The following is a 23840-nucleotide window of genomic DNA, read 5'->3' as shown; positions in this document are numbered from 1 at the left end:
ATCAAATCATCACATTGTGCTCCTTAAATATATATGGTTTTTGTCAATTATGCCTCAATAAAGCTGGGGGAAAATAAAGCAAATCAAAAGATTTAAGTATACAATAGATACATACTAAAAATGTAAATTATAATACATGAATTTTATAACATACTACTTTAAAAAACTGCACAATACTGAGCAAAGTGAGAAAAGTACATAATAAGAATAAAAAGTAGGAATCAAAAGTGTATTTATGTTTTAATTTAAAATAAGTAAGATGTGTACACAAATACATATATGCCTAGCAGGGACTGATCCTAGCCATCAGATGGAAAGTGGAATTATAGCTTAGTTTGTTTTCTTTCCTTTTCTTTCTTTCTTTCTTTCTTTCTTTCTTTCTTTCTAGTTTTCCCTCTCTAAATTAAATTATAATAAAGCCAAAATATTTTTTTTTTCAATGGCAGAATCTATATCACTAAGAACATGAAGAACGTGAACTAATTTGGGAACATGAAGGAATGACTTAAGTAATCAAAGTCATCCTTCGCCTGGAAAGAAAGACACAAGGTCCATCACACACTGTATTTTGACAGTAGGACGGGCAAGTGCTGATGGCATTCAGTGCGTTGGTTCTTGTGGATGTCAGCATTCTGGAAGACTTAAACCCTCTGTCCTTTACAGTTTCCTACAGATGCACACAGACTGAACAATGTGAACACCTTGCTTATTATTTTAATATCTTTTACTCATCCACACAGTAGGAACACCTAGACGTTACTCAAAATAATCTAGTCACCAGATAAGTCTCAGCTAAAAGAGCATAAAAAGCAAATGTATTTTCCCACTTTTGAGTATGTGTGCAAAACTCAAATGTAGCTTCTTGAACCAAGAAAGGAAGGGGAGGGGAGTAGCTCTTAAAAAATAAATAAATAAATAAATAAATAAACGGTCTTACTATTCAAAGCCTGTCAGGTTAAAACATTCCCAGAGAGACTGATCCTTTTGATAAAAACAGGAGCAAACCTTTGTGCTGTAGCAAATGCAGCTGTGGAATAATCGCACTAATTAGCTGCTCAAGACAAGCCATTGGCTGTGATACTGGGGGGAAAAATCCTTTCAATTAACAGTAAAGCATTCTTGAGACATCTTAAATTAAAATTACCGGTTATCAACCACACTAAGGCTTCAGACTTTAAGTTCACGACGATACCATTTAAAGCATTTCCCATCAGAAAAAATATGCATATTTATACAGTATACACATATAAATAAATTGAAACTCCAATAAAGAAAACGTAGCAGAGCTTAGCTAAATGAAATTATTTTAATAAATCGTCTCAAAAAAAATTCAAAAGGAAGACCGCAGTCACTTCACTGCACACACTCCCTGCGGGGTCTTTCTACATTGTTAAAGAGGACTCCCAGATCTTCAGCTTTACTTTGCATTTTTTAAAGACCCCTGTCTCTTAGAAATAATTGAATCTGCAATTACAGACAAAAATAAAGATATCTACCCTTCAAAATGTTAGCAGGACTAATGAGCATCAGGTTTTAAACTCAAAGTCATGGTTTATGTGAGAGCACTACACGTGGTTACAAAAGCTTGTTTTTAAAATGAGGACCTGATGCTTTCGTCACTAAAGATAAGCAAGGTGAGCTGTCCAAATGAATTGAATTTTAAAAGGTAACTGAACTCATGGGGGCCCATGAAGCTCAATCTGCATTAGGTAATCCTAATTCTGTGAGTCTGATTCCTTTTAATCAGATTATGTAAAGGTCATTTATTCAACAACTACTCAGTGAGTGCTCTCTCTGTGCCAGGTGCTGGAGATACCTACCTGGTTTCTAATCTCACAGAGTTTAAAGCCATGATCACAAACATTTTTCTGAGATGCCGCCTTAAAATTAAGTCAATTATCCAGATTATCTGACCCTTAAATAGTTCCACATGGGAAGGTGTATCCCTCACTGTAAAAAATCCTCCTTTTAAAGCCAAATGAAGGAAAGGCAAATGCCATTACTAGCATTGACCCAAAGTACTGGAGCCCGACACACGAATTCCCTGAGAGCTGCAAATTTCTCCACAGTGATTACATGGAAGAAGGCCATCAACTGGACTCAAGTTCTAGCTCAGTCACTGCTGAGCAGCCTAATCTTTAATGAGCCATTCAACTCTTCTGATCCTCTCCAAACCCCACCTCCCTAATGCACTGCTGTGACTGAGTGCACAAACATTATGTAAGTTAAAGTCCGCAACACAGCAGCTGTTAGATGGACACCACGCAGCCACACATGGGACTGAATTTCCCCCTCCATAGATGAATTTGTATTTTATCCTTCAGAGCCTCCCTCTTCTCTATGATGGTGCAAGTATGTGGCCATGTGCTCCAAAGTAGCTCATATATTCCTAAATTCAAACAGTCAATTCAGGGATCCCTGGGTAGCTCAGCGGTTTAGCGCCTGCCCTCGGCCCAGGGCAGGATCCTGGAGCCTGGGATCGAGTCCCACGTCGGGCTCCCTGCATGGAGCCTGCTTCTCCCTCTGCCTCTCTCTCTCTCTCTGTCTTTCATGAATAAATAAAATCTTTAAAAAAAAAAAAAGTCAATTCTGTTGCTTTCATCAATCACTTCAACATATCAGAAACTACATGAAATCTAAATGACATCAGCCTAGTCACCCCTCATCTTTCTTTTTTTTTCTTCAGATTTTATTTATTTATTCATGAGACACACAAAGAGAGACACAGGCAGAGACAAAGGCAGAGGGAGAAGCAGGCTCCATGCAGGGAGCCCGATGTGGGACTCGATCCCATGTCTCCGGGATCATGCCCTGGGCTAAAGGCAGCGCTAAACCTCTGAGCCACGCAGGCTGCCCCACTCCTCATCTTTGACAGTGATGTCAATATCTCTTTAATAGACCTAATGGTCCAGTTTGGTCTCCATATCATGGTCAGCCAAGGCAAGAAACCGGATGTCAGTTGAAGGATGTCTCTAGGCTGAAAGAAATGACACACTTTTCCCTGTGTTTCCTCTTTTCAATTCCTCAAGGCAGAGTCCAGCTCTGCCACTGGCTAACCTGTTACCATGGCCAAGTTAGCTGATCTCTTTGAGTTTCAGTTTTCCTTATTTATAAAGACTGTTTGGTACATCTGCCTGTCAACATTGTGATGAGGATTAAAATCTGCAATAGATGTAAATAAAATTAGCACAACTGGAACATAGTCCAGTAAAGTGGAGCAGAGTTCAAAAATTAAGAGTAGAAGAAATACTAAATCATAAACTTGCAACTTCCTTTTTGATGCAAAGAAGCAATTTTGTATAAGCCCATATACAAGTTGGGACGACAGCAGATCTGTCTCTTGAGATTTAGGGAATCCCTATTTAATTCAGAAAACAAAACAAAGTTTTGCAGGCGTGGCGGGAGATGTTCTCATGAGCTGTAAGGTAAAAATCTTAGCATTTTTCTGGGAAAATTAATCTTCATTAATATCATTAAGTTGATAGAGCTGGATGCCTAGCATTTGCCTGCACTGGAGTATAATATAATAGTGTCCAGGAAAGCACAATGGCTAAGCTTCAAATACACAGTGGAGACACAAGAAAGCACACAAGTGAGAAAGCCAGGTCATAGGTTAAGGCGCAGGAGTTTCCAAATGTAAGAGTAGCTGCCACAAAATTAGCTGAGGACTCTGTTCCAGCCACCATCACTGGGAATTCTAATTTCAGGTAAGGTGAGGCTCAGGAATCATTATGTCTACAAAAATTCTGCAGCTGACTCTGATGCCTGACCATGTTCAGAAACTAAGAGTAAAATACCTAAGGAGTTTAATAGGGACTGGAACTCACATCTCTGATTCTTAAATGAGAACACTTTCTTCCACATTTGAGGAAATTCATTCCATTCCTCACCTCCAGCAAGCCTGCCAAGACCTCTGAAGTCTTTATTACATTGATTTCAACATGTGGAATGGAATGAAATGGGAACTACTCACTCCTGCCAAATGGGCTATAAAACCCAACAAATAAAAACATCTGTCCAGAAAGTGCCAGTGGATGTTTATGGTTACAACACAACTACTTTATCATAAGAAAAAGGAACCAAAAGGCTGAATTTATAGAAACTGCCCCTCGAAACAGTTGTATCAGCAAAAAGAAATTCTTAAGAATCTTCTGTGATTCCAAGTACACAGATCACTGACGTAAGTTGGTCAATGGATTTATCTTTTTTTTAAATGATAATCTGGGTGTTCAATACTTCAGGACCATCAGCCCTTCCATTATCTTAACCTTCCCATTCCTTCTCAAGTACTCACTCTGTTAAGCCTAAGAATGATCTTTTCACCATATATGGTAGAACCAATCGCCAGTAAGAAAAGATACCGTTACTTGTACTTTGAAACATCTAAGGCTATAACCCGTGTACATGTGAGAGTACCACAGTTCATAGTTCAGCTTCAAAAACTGAGATCTTTTGGACTTCTGTCATCATCCACTCTGGGTTTTAGTGGTCAAGGAAAAAAAAAAAAAAGAAAGAAAACCTGCCAAAATTTTTCTGGTAACATTATTACCAGCTCAGACAATACATACTACAGGTTTCTGGCACAAAGAGAATAAAAAGGACTGCAAAGTACAGCTTGTCTTTCTCCTCTCCTTTCCTTCACCAAATATTTGGATGCTTCCCAAAGGCCAGGATCTGCTAGATGTAAGGGAGATCACGGTGTCCTAAGCAGACAGCACTCCTGCACTTTGAGGCTCTGTACCTTTCATTGTAAGAAAGGAGGAAAACATTCCAAAAGAATCACCACTAACCACATACAAGTTAAAATCTGAAATCTTTACTTTTCAACACCTAATTTACCTAATTCATTGGTAAAAACTAGAGACTCTGCATCGACTCAGGACGAATATTCATTCTTCAAGCTGGACCTCCAGCAGGTATCAGTAAGAATAATCTCAGTAATTGATTAGACTCCCAGTATATCAATATTCTTCAAAAGAGGGTTCAAGAAATGATATTCTAGGGCTCAGGAAGAAAAGATTAGAACATTTCTTTATATATATCTTATCCATCATTTTTATTTTCTATTTTTGTGCTGGTTGTATAAGGTAATACATGTAATATTAGTATAATATTGTACATGTTATATAATGTAATATAATTATAATATGTAATATAAAATAATGTGTAGAATACATAAATACTATAACATGTTTATAATTTATAAATAAAATAAAAATATGTTGAGAGTTTTCTTGAAAAAAATTTCTTTAATGAGGAAGGATGACCAAAAATGTTCAAAAGGCCTCTGTAATATATGACCAATGTTCTTGCAGGCAATTTTCATCATCAGATTTACTTTTTTTAAGTTGGTTATCTTCCCCACTCCCAGAGTTTCTCACTTCTACACACTCTAACTACAGAGAATGGCAGCTCTTATGAAAAGATGAAGCTGACTGATACAAAGAGGCTATTTCCTCATTTTGTGACCACAAAGGTTCTCCATTTTCCACAGATGCCACTATGGACTGGCATAATCTTAACACTTAATTTCCTTCAGGAAATTGCCTCTGAGAGCCAGGCCATCGAAAGTTTATAAAGCCAATAAAGTTAAAGTACACCACACTCAAGCTTTCTTCCATATCAAGCTTCCTTCCACTAGACCACACTATGGAATTCTTGCTTACTCTGTCCAACGATAGAATCCCATTCACACCTAGCTGCCATGTTTTAAAATGCTCTGAAAAACTCATCCCCTATAAGGCACAAGTAATTTATATGGCATGGCATGATACTACATCTACAAAAGGAAGAACTTTCTTGATGCACATCTAGGACATAGCTACTGAGATGCAAAGTTTGCAGTGCTGTGTGGAAATGAAGATAAAAATACAAATGATGGCTTCAGGAGCAGCCCAGCATCCTGCCTCACTTCTTTGGTAAAGTATCCTGATTTCACCTTGAAAGACCAGGCTCCTCACTTTCAGCACATGAAGTTAGGATGTGCCACTAACTCCAGATATAGAAACACAACCCAGGATCAGCCAATTAGCATATCCACCAAATGGGCTGGTGCTCTAAGATGGTCCAGTAAGAGTCAGTCCTATGCCTTTGAGTACAACTACTGGGGTAAAAAAATTCTCCTTAAGCAAAGATTTGGAAAGATTGTAGGATATAAGTCTGTAATTTTCTGGGCCAACTGAAAAGAAAACCCAACAAGGTGAAACAGTAATGTAAATGGAAAGAAGAAAGAGAGGATGGAGAAGAAGGAAAAGTAAAGGAGCCAAGCTTTGGATGACATTGAGCATCTGAATCAAATGATCCCTGAAGCCCTGAAAAACCATGAATATTGGATATTGTTTTTAAAGAGACCAGTCATTTTCCATATTTGATTAAGGCAGTTTGATGTACCCTGGGAGACCATTGCTGTTTTTTTGTGACATTTGAAAAAATATCAGTCATTCTGAAAAAAATAAAGTTTCGCCCAAAATCTACAACTCAATCCAATATTATTTTTCCTATTTTCTCCTCGCTATAGCTGGTCCACTGCCACTCACAACATTTCCAGCTTTCCAGGAGCTAGGTTAGCTTCATGTCTAAGTTCTACCATCATGTCTCCTAGACTTTGGCAGTAATGGTTGGAGGTCCAGCAGCCACCATGGACTGCGAGGATGAGGCCCAGGCTTAAGGATGAACCCGAAATGTTCATTGCCCTTTGGGACCTGGTCTCCATGAGGCCAGGATTTTTTTAATGTTTTATCCACATATAGATTCCTCAGCATCCAGAAGAATACTTGGCACACAGTAGGATCAAATAAATACCTGTTCAATGAGTAAATCTGGTGTCTCTATCCTAACAAATACCTCACCTCTGTTAAAATCCGGTAATATTAGAATCTTAGTGTTGAGGGCAGCCTGGGTGGCTCAGTGGTTTAGAGCCGCCTTCAGCCCAGGTCCTGATCCTGGAGGCCCTAGATCAAGTCCCACGTCAGGCTCCCTGCATGGAGCCTGCTTCTCCCTCTGCCTGTGTCTCTGCCTGCCAATCTCTCTCTCTCTCTGTGTCTCTCTCATGAATACATAAAATCTTAAAAAAAAAAAAAAAAAAAAAAAGAATCTTAGCGTTGGAAGACCTTTCATCAAACCATTTGCTTGAATTATCCAGTGACAGAGAATATATTTTTCCAAAGAGCTCTGGCCTTTAGAGACTTAATATATTTAATTCTCACAAACTTTCCCTCTACATTTTAAGATTTCTCAATTCAGAAGAGATCTTATAATCAACGTATGTATTTAGTAGATCTTTCGCTCCACATAGTTACCTTATGATTATAATCAACAGTGAACTGGATATAAGGAAATACATTCGATAGACAAACACTGTGGCACTGAACTAACTGTGGCCCCTCCAAAAGCTCAAATGAATAACAGCTGGAGTAATTCAGAAATCCGTGCATTGGAGAAACCCACTCAAGAAGAAGGCAGAGGAAGAAACATCAATTCATTATCTTAAATGAAAATCCACAGAACATAACAACAGAAAAGAGCATAAGCCCCAGAGTCAGAATACCTATGGTTGAAAATCTGGCTCTACCATTTCTCAGTTATATGATATAGGCAGGATTTTCCACCTGTCCAAACCTCAATTTTCTCATCTGCAAAATTGGAGGTAGAAAAAAGTACCTTTGTCATAAAGCAATTATGAGAATTAAATGTGTTAATATAGGTATGATACTTAGAAAGGAGGCTGACACACTATGGGAACAATAAATAGAAGTTATACTATATTATACTGTTTTAATTCTTGATTTGGTATCCTCTGAGCATCTTCTTAATATCTTAAAACTCGTGAAAACTGACAGGTTATTTTCTAGGAACCCAAAACTCTTAGAATGTTGCCTTCTGCTATGATTTTCCTTTGCTTTCCTAGAGGAAAATACACAAGAAAAAATTAATTCACAGTGTATGCCCTCCCTAAAAGAACAAGCACAAAGAAGTTAATAGGCAACAGCTCACTGAACAGTTTTGTCAAAGATGTGTGCTAAGAATTTCATTCTGAGAATTTACAAGGGAAGCATGCTCCTATGGTGAGTATTTTCTTTAACCAGAAAAAGAAATTCAAAATAAATTAAGCAAAAGTTGTTCAAATTAGGAATTAATTTTGGTGTAAATTCAAGGGTGACATCGTTACTGTCCTTAGGCTGCATCAGAATGGCATGTTTTAGCCATGCATGCCGACCACTAATTTGCATAAAATTATTATTAAAAAATTGTTAAGTTACAGAGTACATTCTTGGGTATGAATCACACAGAACAGTCATCGTCTCCTTAACTATTATCTGATTTGCGGAGCAAAAATTTATAACATTTCTAGTACAATGACATTTTGAATACGTAATTAAAATACATAAACTTTGTTCATAAAATGCTCTATCATTTCAGAGAGATAAGTCATTAAACTGTTTTAATGACCTACAGAATGAAAACAGTATCAATGGAAACAAATTCAATACACCAAAAAGAGTGCAAGAAATTAGAAATCCTTTTAAAAGCCTGTCTGAGAACTTCTAAAGAGGTACCTACTGAACACTGTGAACTTCAACCACACTTCCAATTTGTGGGAATTTATTTTTTAAGAATCAAATTCTAAAAATAGTTCTGCTACATTTGGTATTTTTCCATTATTCTTGCCATCTTTAAACACACCTTCACAAGCTGCTGAACATAATGCTTTTCTGACTTAATCAGAACCTCTCTCATGACCCAGGAACGTTCAGTAAATAATTATTAAGCTCCAGAGGTGGCTTTTGCATAAGTTGATTTGCTTGAATGCCTATTCACTGAGGGACACAGCTTTTAGTATTGTTTCCAAATCTTATCACATAACATTGAAAGTAAATGTTAAGGGTGAGGGGAGTATGGGGGCGCTGTCACCTACTCTAGTCTTTCTCTTTCTCAGCATTTCTTTGAAACTGCCCATTTCAAACTTGTTCTACATTGATATGCCAGGCAGATGATTCTGATGTTTAGATGTTTTGTTTTTGTCTCAAAGAGAAAAAGAAATCAATATACAGACATGCAAATGAGATGTTTATAAATGTAACTATTACTATTCCTCAGGTTAAAAAAGAGAGAGGGAGAGAAAGCAAAAAAAAAAATCCAAAGTGTTTGCATTAGGACAATTCTGACAAATGTTACTGCTAAGCTCACTCGTTTTCCTGAAGAAAATCCTTTTCTATTCATGACAAAGCTAAGCTGCAATCTATCCCATAATCATAAATCAAGCTCTGTTCTCAGATTTTTCAAGCGGTCATTTTTTTTTGGCATTATTAATTTAAGACCAACAGTGAATTTTAAACCAGAAAACAAAGCTAATGGGCCAGCATTTTGATTCCCCCCACAAATTAGTTGTTATCCTTGTCATAGCCACATACTAGAGGCTACAGCTGAAGCTGATTAAAGCCACAGTCACAAAGTAACAGTTCCAGTATTTTTAACTCCCTATAAAACCTTCCCGTTCTCTAGCCTCCCACTTAAAAAAAAAGAAGAAGAAAAAAAAAAAAAAAAAAGCTCCTGTTAAGTGGTCCCGGGATTATTTCCAGAATAAAACTTCACTTACAGATACAAGCTTTCAAAGGAGCAAGGCATGAACATCTGAACTCTAAGCGCCTCCATCTTTTTTCCTTTAAGGTGTTCTGCAAGCCCTTGGCGAAGAGTGAAAGTCAAAGTTAGTTCTGGCACTGGCTGTGTCACTAGGGGTGGCTCCTGATAAGGCCCTGGAAACTCCAATCCAAACACAGCTCGTGCTAGAACGGTGCCTGGTGTCTGTCTGCAACAGCAGACCTGTTTAATCCAGTACCTACTGTACCTGCAGGACAAAAATGCTGCCTCACACTGCACAGGGGGCGATGCAGGAACCCAGGCGGGCAGCAATTCACCCAGCAGCCAGGCAAGCACCTCAGGATGCTCACTTAGCGCTCCGAGTGCAGGTACCTGGGAGGCTTTCAGAGGCTGCGCCTTAGCAGAGAACTTGAAAGGGAGGTAATTTCACATCCTGGTGAATTTTTAACACAATACATTCCCAGAATCCAGGAGGGCTGTGGGATTGCTTGTGTCCTCAGTTTGGGAGATCTCAGACCTTTTTGGAACTGCAGCTGATAACTGGACATGCTCTTCTGCTGGCAGGCTAGAGAACAGACAGCATTCCTCACTTTTGGACCCCAAGAATACGAGGGTGGTCCCTGCCCAGTCCGGGTGGGAGCCAAATGCAAGCCGCTTCTAACTGTGGGCACCATCTCTCAGGACACACACATCTTTAGGCCATATATCTGGGCATTCTTAGACTGTCACCCAATTAATTCTGGGCACACTGGTGTACAAGAAGAAAAAAAAATAACAACACATGTTCTCCAACAACACTTTTAAATTCCAACATGACAACATCAATATCATCAAATATTGATGGAGCTCCTACAAGACTCAGCACACCAAAGACGTCCTGCAGAGTAATGAAAATATGTATGTTTCTCTCTACACATCATTCAAAGGTCAGAACAAAGGCATGTGACGTGAGCTAGCTGTGTGCCCGGGGGCAAGTTACTTCACCTCTCTGTGCCTAAGAGTTTATCTCCAAAGTAAATGATTGGAAAACAATGTAATCTTGACAAGCCATAATCAAACTCGAATTCCATAAAGTAATGAAATTACCTTTGTCTTAACTTCCCTTTAATAATAGGAAATCTCCAGCCAGAACCCTCAGGCAAGCTATTTTGGGTTTTTTTTTTTTCTGTTGTCTGCACATTTGTTCATTCATTCAGTCTTTTGTTTAATAAATACTTAGGGGACACCTACTATGTCCCAGGCACTGGTAAACTCTTAGAGTTTATGGACTAGTGGGACACACGTATTAAATAATCATGCAAACAGATAATGATACAAGTAATAACTGCTACAGGGAGCTAGAAAAGCTTAAAATGTAAGGGTCAGAACAGACTGCTCTCAGGCAGGGACCTCTGCACTGAGATCTGAGGGAGGGGGGCACCAGTTGAGGCAAAGGTGGGCAGGAAAGAGGAGTCTTCTGGGCAGTGGTAACAATATATACATGCAAGAATCCTGAGGCAGGAATTAGAATGATCCACTATCCCTGGAGGGCAGAGAGGGAGGGAAAAGCGTGGTATCTATGAGACCAAAGCAGTGTCCAGGGCCAGACCACACAGGATCTGGAAGGCCAGGAAGAAGGAGGCGATCTTGATACAAGGTTAAAGGAAACCATTGAGAGGCTATATATGGGAGAGCAAAGGGCTCAGATTTGAATTTTTAGAAAGTTCCTTCCAGCTGCTATATTGAGATCAGCTAAAAGAGGGCCAAGATTGGCTACTGCAATAGTCTCTATAGGAGGTAACAATTGTTTATAGGGGGTAGGGAGCACTGAGGGTAGAAAGGGTGAAGAGAAGTACAGAAAAGTGAACAGAGTACTGGCAAAACTAAAGACCAATAAACAGAAAGACTAGGAGGGAGAGGTAGGGAATACAGGTCCCAAATGCAATAACTGTATTCATTAACTATAGTTATTGAGCACTTCCTACACACCAGATATTGTACTGGGCAGGGGGGTAAAGAGATGACTAAGATGCTACACAATTCCCCTCACTAACTTACCCGACCTCTCTTCTCCTGTCTCTGATACAAAATGGCACAAAAATAAAGAACACAGGTTCTGGTGTCAACTTTCCAGGCTGAAATTCCACCACTTAATAAATCTGTAACTTTGTGCATATTTACCAAACTTCTATGCTCCAGATCCTTCACCTGAGAAAGGGAAATGGTGTCTATGCCATATGTTACTGTTTTAACTGAAAGACATAATATGGTGATGTGTTTGGCATAGTCTAGGCATACAGTTTTTTTAAAAAAAACAGCTCTTAGGGACACCTGGGTGGCTCAGCAGTTGAGCGTCTGCTTTCGGCTCAGGGCATGATCCCGGGATCTGAGATCGAGTCCCACATCAGGTTCCCTGCAGGGAGCCTGCTTCTCCCTCTGCCTATGTCTCTACCTCTCTCTTGATCTGTGTCTCTCATGAATAAATAAATAAATCTTTAAAAAAAAAAAACAATAACAATAAAAAAACTCGCTCTTATGGTTATGACTGTTGTTAGGGCTGTTATCCTTGACTCACACTGACTGATCCAGAGAACCAAGGGAAATAGGACAGAGTGGAGGGAGGGAGGGATAGACAAAAGATGAAGGAAAATAGAGAGGATAGGAAATTACCATATCAGGACATTTAAGGAATTATCTTTTAAAAGACTGAGCTGGATTCTCTCCCACTTTGGGCACTATCTGAAATTGCATTAAGTTACAAGGTATCAGTGAAGTTTTAGATCTGAAACCCTGATTTATTACATGCTTACACACAGGGAAAATCTGTATCCTCCGTGGGCTCTCAAATGTTAACCATGAAACCAATGGTATCAATTCCAGCCATTCCAGCAGGGACACAGAGTGGTGCTAAATGTTCCCCTGGCATGTTCAGCCAATGACATTGCCTGACCTTTCATCCCAGACAATCCACCACCCCAAGAAGGCTGTCCATTGACTATTTACAAGTATTTAATAAAATTACTTTTAAGAAGCATGTGTTCAACTATTCATGGTACTTTAGAAAAATCTATGTTATACCAGTGTTCTTGGAAAATCTGCTTGGCCACAGCAATGAAATGCCCACCAGCCAATGGAGTCTATATTATCCAGAAGAGTATCCCAAGTGCATACACATATATATATGCATATACACACACACACACAAACACATACACACACATCTATATCTATATATCTATATATCTATATATATACACAAACCCTAAATTTAAACACAAACTTTCAAATGCAAGTGGAGGAAAAGAAATATTTAGGAAAAGAAAACACTGAATATGGATTAAAAATATTACCTGTATTCCAATGGATTTCAAATCTTAATTACTACTCCTTGCCCCAAATTCCAGCAAATCAACTAGAATCATCAGAATTCTTACTGACCTTTCCAAAGATAACCTTAACTAAAATGGAACTTAAAACTATCAACCATCCAAGTGACAGCCAACTTTTTCTTTGGATGCTAAATTTGGGCCTTGGAATCTTTTTAGAAGGAAAAATTCAATCACTATGTTTAATGGTGAGAGAAGAGATAAGAGGTTTTACTTGTTATCCTGTCCAAAACTCGGCTGAAGAAAAGTAGAACATTACCACAGTCAGAATTCTCAGTTTATTTGGATATCAAATGTTTTAATGCCTCCAAAGCATACCATTTTCTTCTATCTTTTCTTCTGACAGTCCTTGCTCTTTATAGTAAACACACATTTCTGCTCACTGGACTTACAACAGTTCCCCACAGTTGGGGACTTACAATTGTGCTTAGCATCACACTGATGCATGAAGTACCTCCCACAGCCAATAAGAAGCATTTAATCACTCTTCAAGTGTTTCATTAAAATCCCAGCCAATAGTTCCCAAGCCTGTCTTCCTATCAGAAGCACGTAGGGACTCTTCTCCCCACCCTACTCCCTTAAAGTCAACTTGGGAGCACTTAATGTCAAGGATCTTGCCCCAAACAAATGACTGAATGAGACTCTCCAAGACTATAGTTTGGAATTCTGTGTTTTTTAAAGATTCTCATAAAACTCTAACATGAAGTCAGCCTGAGGAACCACTAATATATATTATAATATATACAATTAAATATAATATGCTCTATGTAAATCATCTAAGAGAGGCAGGAAAATACTCCAAAAGATAAGCACCCTTTAGTCATTGAATCAAAAAGTCTTCACTTGTAGAGTTTAATCCTTTAAAGCATTCACTTGGAATTACTATGGATAGGCTTTGAATGTTCAATGATAGCCTTGCTATGATGTAATTAAAGAGTACCATGAAGTGATAATGAAACTCAAAAAAAATACCATTTTTTTAAAAAAGGTGTTTTAATTTATTTATTTATTAATGAGAGACAGAGAGAGACAGGCAGAGACACAGGTAGAGCGGGAGAAGCAGGCTCCACGCAGGGAGCCTGACATGGGACTCGATCCCAGGTCTCCGAGGTCACACCTTGGGCCGAAGGCAGTGCTAAACCACTGAGCCACCCGGGGCTGCCCAAAAAAATACTCTTTAAAGTAACAAATACACCACCTCTCCTCCCCATATATCATTATGCTCCGTTCTCGGAAAAGTCAGATGCATTGAAATGCCCTGCAACACAAACATTGAGTGGCCCAGCAGGTGAGAGGTGCCTACCCAGTGCTGTGTACAAGACAAAAGTGAAGAAGCAAAGGGCTCTGATTTTTAGGGGCTTACCCCCAAAGAAACCCAAATTCCCATACACATGCCTCTCCTAAGACTAGGCACTGAGGACACTGCCCTCCTCCCTTTCCTTCCAACAACTCTCCATGGCTGGCTCCTCCTCATCTTTCAGAGGAGGGCTTTACAAGTCTGACATTTTTCCCCTCAGAGAGATTTTCCCTGCCCTCCCTACCTAAAAGCAAAACACCCAATTCTGGTTTTTGCTCTCCAAGCCAAAATTTGCTTCTTTCTTTCACAGTATTCAATCCAACTTACAATCATTTTATTTAATTGTCTTTCATCCTTGATGAAGGCAGGGTCTTTTGTATTTACTTTATTCTCAGTGTCTGGCATATAGTAAATGTTCAAAAAATATTTACTGGCTGGCCAGATGGCTAGATGGATGGAAAGAAGGAAGGAAAGTAGGAAGGAAGGAAGAATAAGCGACAAATGAAAAAAGATCAGTAATAACGGCCCTCCAAAGTACAACCTGAAAGCATTTTATTAACTAGGAAGGAAGGGTCAACAGGCCAATGGGAAGCATGGTCATCTACTCTGTTTGGAAGCTTTTAGTTACCGGACATAGCTGATCTTCATGAATAAGTACTTGGATACAAAGTTACAAGAATGTGGTTCAGCAGTTCTTTTTTTTTTTTTTTTTTTTTTTTTTTTTTTTTTTTTGGTTCAGCAGTTCTAATTCCAAACCCTCACAGTCTGACTGAAGGCAATTTTTAATGACTACCTATCTGTGGAATAACCCTTCGGTACCATTCAATCATGATTATCTCTTTCATCCTGTTTCTATTTTCTTCTACTACAAGAATAGATCTCCCTGTAAAAATGATGGTACAGCATCTTCTGAAAGACTGCTCATTGTACCTGATACACAAAGAAGCCTTTTAAGGTTGAAAAGAAAAAGGCGAGACCAAGATGACCCCAGGTAAACTTGATTTAAGATCACTCTGACATTATTAAAGAACTGTTGAGATGCCTATGCAAACATCCAGAGAGAAAAATTAATGTTTGTTAAGGCTGTTTAGAAAAGCTGTCCTGAGAATAAAATTACAATCAACAAAGAGGCATCTCAAATGTTGTCTGAAGTCAATTTTTAGGCAATTAATGAAGGGAGAAATACATGAAGTAATAGTTTGGCCTTTCATTTAATATAATAATCAATACAACAGATTAATTCCCTATCTTGAGCTTTCTGATATTCCCTCTCTTAGGGTTCACTTGAAAAGAAATACTTGTTTCTGAAATAAAAGAGCTTCAGAGGCTGTTTCTTTGTTATCTGGAGTATTTTGCAATAAGTAGACCAAAATCTAGAATATAGGCCAAGTTCGTGAGACAACACGAAGCTCGGGAAGCAAACACTAATGAGATTGTGCCACTTTGACTGGCATTTCTTCAAATGAGAAATTTAGTAATACTGCAATTTACTTTCCTTTATCTAAGTAAATAAACAGGAAAAGATAAGGCTGTCGCCATTGTGGGGGCCCAAAGTTACTCGCAATGTGACTTCACGATAAAAAGAATCTTCCATTTCAGGGAGTTAAAAGCATGGTATTTTCCTCTCAACTTTAGTGGTTAACTCCTAACTTATTTAAAAAGAAAAATATGGACTTCTATTATGTCATTTTTTAAAAGTAATTAAAGAGCAAATAAGCACACAGGATGTCTTTGTCATCCTCCTAAGGGTACTGAGGACTGAAGCAGGAGCCTGTACCACTGTCACCATCATCTAAAGACTTCAGCCTCTTTCTTCTTCAAAGCAAGAGTGAAGATATTAAAATATTTTAAAGCAACATAATATTCAGCTATTAGAAATGGCCTCCACAGACCACCTGAGCTGCTAAGGAAGGTGAATCCATCCTTCCCAAGCTTCAGTCTCTGAAAGAGTGTATCAGGATATCAACAACTCAAAGAATCACCTAAATCTTGTATGGTCCAGAGAGAAGGAAGAAAAGGAGACAAAAAGGGATCAATATTTTGTCACCTAAACTTTCTAATCTATTCATGTAAATGTAATACTTGTATTCCCAAAAACTAAGCTGAAGGTAGAGATAGACTGTTTCTTGTGGACAATCATGCTATGGTGGAAGGTGATACGGAAATCAACAGAGTGAAATATGAAAATTCCAATTTGTACAAGATGTGGTAAGGACCCAGAAAAGTGATTTCTATCTATCTGTGGGCAGCAAAACTCTGAGAGGTCACTATTTTATAAATGAATGAATAGTTGCTATGTCCCTCCTATGGATACAAATAGAACAATTTTTCAATTGGAGACAACACAGCATGGTGGTGCAAGATAGACCACACACACACACACACACACACACACACACACACACACACACACACAGTGTTGATCTCATAGTTTTACCTAGGGCACGTCATTAAAATTTCTGAGTCTCAAAATCTGCATCTGTAAAATGGGGACATGAGTATTGACCTGATAGATTAATGTGATGATGAAATGAGGTAAGGTATAAAAATACTTAACACAGTGCCTTAAAACAATCACAACTCAACTAACATTCTGCAAGGAACAGAGATTCAATTTCAGAATACTATAGGGAATGAGAAGTCAACCTGGAGAGCCTCAAAAAACAAGTTATGGCAAATAAAAGTTATCATTTAGAGGCACCAGCGAAGATGCTTTTGAAAATTGATGTGTAAAGAGGTTATACAGATTGTATATATTCATAAGCTCAGGAAAGGTCCAGCAGAGATATCTGTGAATAATATATTCCTAATGAATAACCAAAAACTAAGATGTTGATGATCTATAACTTTTGATAGTGGACAACCATGCCTTTTCAATGGTTGTCTTAGCTAATGAGCAAAAATTGTAGCTCAGGGAACCCTCCCTTCTGACTCAGTATATCAATTATGTTTTTAACTTGTATTTTTACTATATAAATATACCCATAAGTCAAGCAGGAAATCATACATTTAAATAAGCAAAACTATAACAAATAGAACTTGTGTTCAATAGATCACCTTATGTTAAATTTGTGCCACTAGTCAAATTTCCTAAACTTCTAAAGCATCTCAGTACTGATGCTTACTTTAATGACATCCTGTTTCGGTTATGCTGAGCAAACAGGATTTAAAATGAGAAAAATAATATTTGCACATAAATCCTTCCTGTCTGTTGATTAAATCCAATCAATCATAATAAACGCAATACATATTAGCGTTCTGTACCTAATTTACACCCTAGGGAGTCTTGCCTATAATCAAAGTGTATATTTATGTGGATAGTAAAATGCTAAAATAACCAATATTTTAAATTAATGGCCCGTGTAATTTCATAGTACTGCCATAAACTAACAAAAAGGAAAAAAATAAATCTTTGCTTTAAAAAATTAAGTCTGTGTCCTTAAAAAAAAAAAAAGAAAGAAATAGGGCCAACAAAGCTACCTAATTTTAACATTTAATAAGTATTAACTACCTGCCAGGTATTACAGGTAAGGATGGCAAAGTAGATGCAGAGAATAATAACCATTTCTATTCAGGATTATTTACTTTCTAATATCAAATAACTGCCTCATTTTTAAGAAATGTGGATGAAATCATAAAAAAAAATGAAAACTCAAAATATTCTCATTAAAACTCATTCCTTCTAACAGTTAGGGACCATGGGAACAAGCCCCAAGTGAAAAACATTAGGCACCTGGGACATTTTCTGTGGGCTGTTATGAAACTACTACTCTTACAGAGTAGGACCTGGGTGCGGCCAAGGGATGCATCCCCATACACAAGCCAGACAACACACAGGATTCCCCCAAAACACCAATGAGCTGTCTGAGTTGCCTGTCAATATCAACCAATCAGGAGAGGACCATTCCAACCAATCAGAAAGGAGTACTTAAAAAAAAAAAAAAAAACCTTTACCTTATTAGGATAGTGGACCAGACAACAATGGGAATCTACCTAAGAGGGAACTTCTCTGTATAAGCAGGGCCTCCCCTCTGTTCTGGGAGGCCACCCTGACCATTCCTGTTGGTGCTGTGTTTCCCTTCCACTTGAGCTGTAGCCCCACTAAAGCCTTGACTGTACCTCTGACTTTTGGATCTGTCTCGTTTCTACTAGTGGGAGGTCCAGGAACTCGACTTTGGTAACAATTCAACAAATACTTTTTGAGCTCCTACTATGTCCCAGGCATTGCTCCATATACTTGACATAAATCAGTGCTACTGGGGACCTTTGAGCCTGAAGAGAGAAATATTTTGGAGTACCTCTGAATGCTAAAATCACTTATTAAGTTAATCAATTTAAAAATTCTGTAGCTTTACAATCTTTAAGCATCATCCACAATGATACTCCCATTAGCAAGGATGTTTGTTTTCTAATACAGGATCAAAGATCAATGTATTTTCATTTACAAGTATGGCACGCAGGAAATTTGAGTATCTGGGGGAAAAATGACATCAGGTCTCTCTCTACTTCATTTTTTAAAAAGTTGGGGAAGGGAAGAGAAGACAAAATTCAACATACTGTCACAATGATAACTGTACCTTTTATTTACATATCACACCTTATTTATCCAGTCTTCTTAAATTTAAATAGGGACACTGAGTGAGGTAAGTAGCTTGCCCAAAGTCAAGATGTTAATAAGTTGTTAATAAGTTACAGATGTGGGTTTGAAACTCCAGAGCCCCCATGCCTTTCTTTATGTTCCTCTGTTCCAAGTTTATGTGAGCCACCCAACAATCACAGAAGTAAACTAATTCTATAATTAGAACTGTGCACTACAGTTGCCTCTTTAGTTGTCTATGCCCCACACCCCACACCAGATTCTGAATTCCATGAAGGCATAAACCATGTCTGTTTAGTTCACCTCTTCATTCTTGAACCAGGCACCATTCCAGATGCAGAGAAGGCACCCAATAACTATTTGTCAATGGGCTAAGTAATTAATTAATTGACCATGGTGCTTTCTCCGACCACTTTTGACCATGATTTACCTTTAAAAAAAAAAAAAGAAAAGAAAAGAAAAAGAAAAAAGAAATGAAGCACGTTTCCCTACATATTTATGCAAAGCGTGAATTAAATTAACGGCATTCTCAAGAAGGAAACATAAACATATATTTTTTGTCCTTAAGTAACTTAATCTAGTTGGAAAAGAGGGTGAGAAAATGTTAGATATCAGCGCAAAAAATACTTGTTAATGGAAGAAGAAGTAAGGAAGTGCTCAGAAAAGAATTATTCAAAAAGGCTTTTTAGGGGAAACAAGGCCTTTTGGAAATGAGGAAAATGATGAAGTTCCTTTGGCAAAGATGGTAAATCTTGAGCAGTTTGCCAGTGTGGGACACAAGATGATCTCAAATCCAGACGCACAGACTCCACAATAAATAACCATGGAATTACACAGTGAGAAAAGTACTTTCAAATTTCTTTCATCCCAAGAAAAGTCTCTGTTTGATGCTAATATGTCTTCAATCTCTCAACACTTGCCCTTTGTAACCAGAAAAGCTCCAACCTCAGGCTCAGGCATTGCCAGACAATATACCTTGTAAGAAGCTAACAGTTTTCTTCCAATTTCATTATATTTATTTTATATGTACTTCCACTTACGATTTTCATTATATCATTTCTTTAAAATACATTCTTAATTTTTTTAAGCCCCTACCTAGTCAATGGGGGCAAAAGTCATGAAGTTAGCATGAGAATGGCTAAAATTTGGGAAACACTGATTGAGAGAAATGAAGAATGTGCCAGAATCCTTCAGTGGAAATAAGATTAAACACAACCTAGGAAGAAGGGCCTACTCTATTGCAGTGAGAAGCTCACAGCCACAAAGAATTTCAGTGTGAGATAAAGAAAATCATCTGGGGTTCTGAAAGCATAGTCAGTGGGCCTAGCCCTAATCGCTCACCTAACTGTGGAAAAGGAACATGACTCTCAGATATGATTCCATACAGGAAGAGTGGATCTGGCCAAGTAGGACTGAGAATATCACAATGGAAGTGACACACCACGTTTGTTGACAGTGCCTGTAAACAAGACCTCTATCCAGGAGGAAAAAAAAAAGGCAAGGCCGTTAGAACAAAATGTCAGGCATGCTTGATGTTGAAGTTTTGATATATAACGACTTCTTTCTTGCTGTGAAGGTCATTTCTGCCTGTGTTACCTCCTAGGGCATAGGTATAACTTGTAGTCCACTTTTGTTTTAGTTTTTTTTTTCTAATTTCATAATGAAGCACCAAGAGATTTTCAGTACAGATTTTCCCCCCTAGCTATATAATACTTTCACACACTAGATGGAGCCAACTTTATAATGCTTTGGGATTCATGGACAGGTTTGTGTTGCACTTGAAAAAAATCCATGCACAAAATTATGGGAGAGCTGTGTACACCAAAATATATTTTAAATTTCTCAGATTTTGATTTTAAATATCAAAAGTCCCATCATTTTATCAATGTGCACACTTTTCCATAACTTCTAAGCCCAAATCAATATCAAACTATCAATAATGGTACAAATTGTGTGTTTAAAATATGTGCATCTTACAGCTTATTGGTACTTATTATGTTTTTTTTTAATGACAATCAATCTCCAAAATTACATGCTTTTTTGTTTGCTTGGGAGAAATGGAAGCAATTCATAAATGCAATAAGCATGATTCACTTATCAGGCCCATAAAAACTACCTCAAGGGAGGGAATTAGGGCAAAGAGAGATGCAAGTAGATAGAAAGTAGATTTCATGGTCCATGGGAATATAGAAAAGAGTCACCAGCACTTCTAAGAGGAAATGGGCCATCTCCAGGACCCGGAATGGTCCACTACTGTAAGACAAGAATGCAGACTGTCCACAGTCACCAACCTGGGGCTGGTGTGGGGCAGCAGGGAAGTAAGGAAGGCTATACAATGGTTCTCTCCTGTCAGTCATGGAAACTCAATGCCTTTTCACTGAACCCTAACACTTCAGAACAGTGGTTCTCAACTGGGGGTGATTTTGTCCCCAGGGAACACTTGACAATGTCTAGAGACACCTTTAACTATTACAAATAGAGAGGCAAGTGCTACCGGTATGGAGGAAGCAGGGGTCAGAGATGCTGCTACACATCAAATAAAAGACGATAAAATTATAATGAAAAGCAAGAGAGTGAGTAGCCTAAACTTCAGAGTGGCAGTTAGCTTGGTGGCAGGGGACAGGAGGGTCGGGGGGAGGGAGTAAAGGAAAGGATGTGATCTAAGAGGAGATTTCTAGAATGTTCTGTGTCTGGAGATACATTGGGTACATGTCTATTCATGTTACTATTCTTTACTAAACCAATAGGTTTTAGACATATGTAACAATTAGATCTATTTAGCAATTCGAAAAAACACTACAAAATATGAAGTGTAAGGGGAGTGAAGAGACACAGCAGTACTAACAGTGAACTTTGACATAACTGGCTAACATACTACCAGGTCAGAGGTATCTTTTACTCTTTGTCCCATTCACCCTCCACTGTCCAGTCACTTATCATATCTTTCCCATCAACCACTAAATTGCATCTCCTCTGCCCTCAAGGTTATTCTGCCGTGATTCAGCTCTAGCATGGCCTACTAAACTGTTCTCTCCACTGCCCTCAGTGTACCCTACACCAACTACTAGATAACGCTTCCTAAAGCATGGCTTGCTGTTTTCATGAAACTATTTTATTTTATTTTTTTAAATTTTTATTTATTTATGATAGTCACAGAGAGAGAGAGAGAGAGAAGCAGAGACACAGGCAGAGGGAGAAGCAGGCTCCATGCACCGGGAGCCTGATGTGGGATTCGATCCTGGGTCGCGCCCTGGGCCAAAGGCAGGCACCAAACCGCTGCGCCACCCAGGGATCGCTCGTGAAACTATTTTAATGAAACTAGTGTGTCATCAACACAGAATAAGTGAATTTCAAGTTTCTTATTAAGATTAGCAATCGAGACCTACTTATCTTTCTAGTCTCAACTAATATAAGTATTCCAAGCAATATAAACAACATACTCATTCCCCAACTCTAGCTACATACTCTTGTTTCTCTTGCCTAGAGTAACCTTTGTATACCCACTATCCCTTTCTATTAAAAATCATATACATTCTTCAATAAAATGAAATAGAGATGCATTACAGAATATTGGCAAGGAATGAAGCAAGTGGAACATTCGGACATTGTTGCTGAGGATATAAATTGGTACAAAGCCTTTAGAAGTTTTTTTTAAATATATATATAAGCACCCCTCTGTTTACTACAGCATTATTTACAATACCAAGATATGGAAGCAACCTAAATGTCCAATAAGTGAATAAAGAAGTAGTGTATACACACACACATTCATACATACACATATGCACAATACTACCCAGCCATAAGAAATAGATGAGATCATACCATTTGCAACAACACAGATGGACCTAGAGGGTATTATGCTAAGTGAAATAAGTCAACTGAGGAGTGCTTGGGTGGCTCAGTCAGTTAAGTGTCTGCTTTACTCAGGTCCTGGGATCCAGGCCCATGTAGGGGGTGCTGCTCAGGGGGGAGTTTGCTTCTCCCTCTGCTCCGCCCCCTGCCTGTGCATGCTCTTCTTCTCTTTGTCAAATAAATAAATAAAATCATAAAAAAAAGAAAGAAAGAAAGAAAGATCGATCGATCAACTGAGAAAAGTAACTTCACTCACATGTGGAATCTAAAAAAAAATGAATAAACAAAAAGCAGAATCAAAAATATAAATGCAGTGAATTGATGGTTTCCAGAGGGGATAGGGGTGGAGAGAGTAGGCAAATGAGTGAAGGGGAGTGGGAGATACAGGATTCCAGTTATGAATAAGTCACAGGAATAAAAGGCACAGCATAGGGAATATAGTCACTGATACTGTGATAGCATTGCATGGTGACAGACGGTAGCTACACTTGTGGCAAGCATAGCAAAATGTTTAGAGAAGCTGAATCGCTATCTTGTACACCTGAAACTAACATAATGTTGTGTGTCAAATATACTCAAAAAATTTAAAAATACGACTGAACATATGCATACCTTATAACCTAATAATTTTACCTTTTGGTACATACCAAACAGAAATGAATATGTGATCACCAAGACCATATAGCAATAATGTGCAAGGCAGGACAGCTCATAATAATGCAAAACTGTAGACAACCTAAATGCCCATCAACAGAAGAGGTAAACAGTGATGTATTTTTATAAGGGAATATTCTATGGGAATGAACTATTGCCGCATACAACAACAGAGATGAATCTCAAATACATGTTGAGCAAAAGAGTACAGACATAAGAGTACGTACTATATGATTCCATTTGTATAAAGTTAAATGACATATAAACATTATTAATCAATGGTGTTAGAAGTCAGGACAGTGATTATGTCTTGGGGAAAGGCTGCCTACCAGAAAGTACAAGAGGGCTAGTAACGGTCTCAAAGACTGGGTACTGGCTACTTGGTTGAAACCGATCAGGAGTACATGTAAGACTTGTATACTTTTCTGTAAAAATGTTATAATTCAATTAAAAGTTTATTGAAAAACATTTTAAA

At 38.2% G+C, this 23840-nt stretch overlaps 1 protein-coding gene across 8 annotated transcripts in view; it reads right to left on the bottom strand.

Annotated features, from left to right (window-relative positions):
* MITF (melanocyte inducing transcription factor) overlaps positions 1–23840 on the bottom strand; it is a 216128-nt gene that overhangs the window by 90814 nt on the left and 101474 nt on the right. Inside the window, exon 1 of one of the 8 annotated variants that reach the window (XM_041762252.1) lies at positions 9596–9721. The exons of 5 other annotated variants lie outside the window; for them this stretch is intronic. In XM_041762252.1, the coding sequence (XP_041618186.1) occupies positions 9596–9651 (56 nt within the window). In that variant the 5' untranslated portion in view covers positions 9652–9721. Of the gene's footprint in view, positions 1–9595; positions 9722–23840 lie in introns of those variants that run through there. 2 more of the 8 variants (XM_041762254.1, XM_041762253.1) reach the window with 2 other exon arrangements.

The sequence above is a fragment of the Vulpes lagopus genome, chromosome 7 (genome assembly GCF_018345385.1).
Source record: "Vulpes lagopus strain Blue_001 chromosome 7, ASM1834538v1, whole genome shotgun sequence".
Lineage (NCBI taxonomy): Eukaryota > Metazoa > Chordata > Mammalia > Carnivora > Canidae > Vulpes > Vulpes lagopus.
The sequence above is the reverse complement of the archived record's forward strand: the minus strand, read 5'-3'. Positions and strand labels throughout refer to the sequence as shown.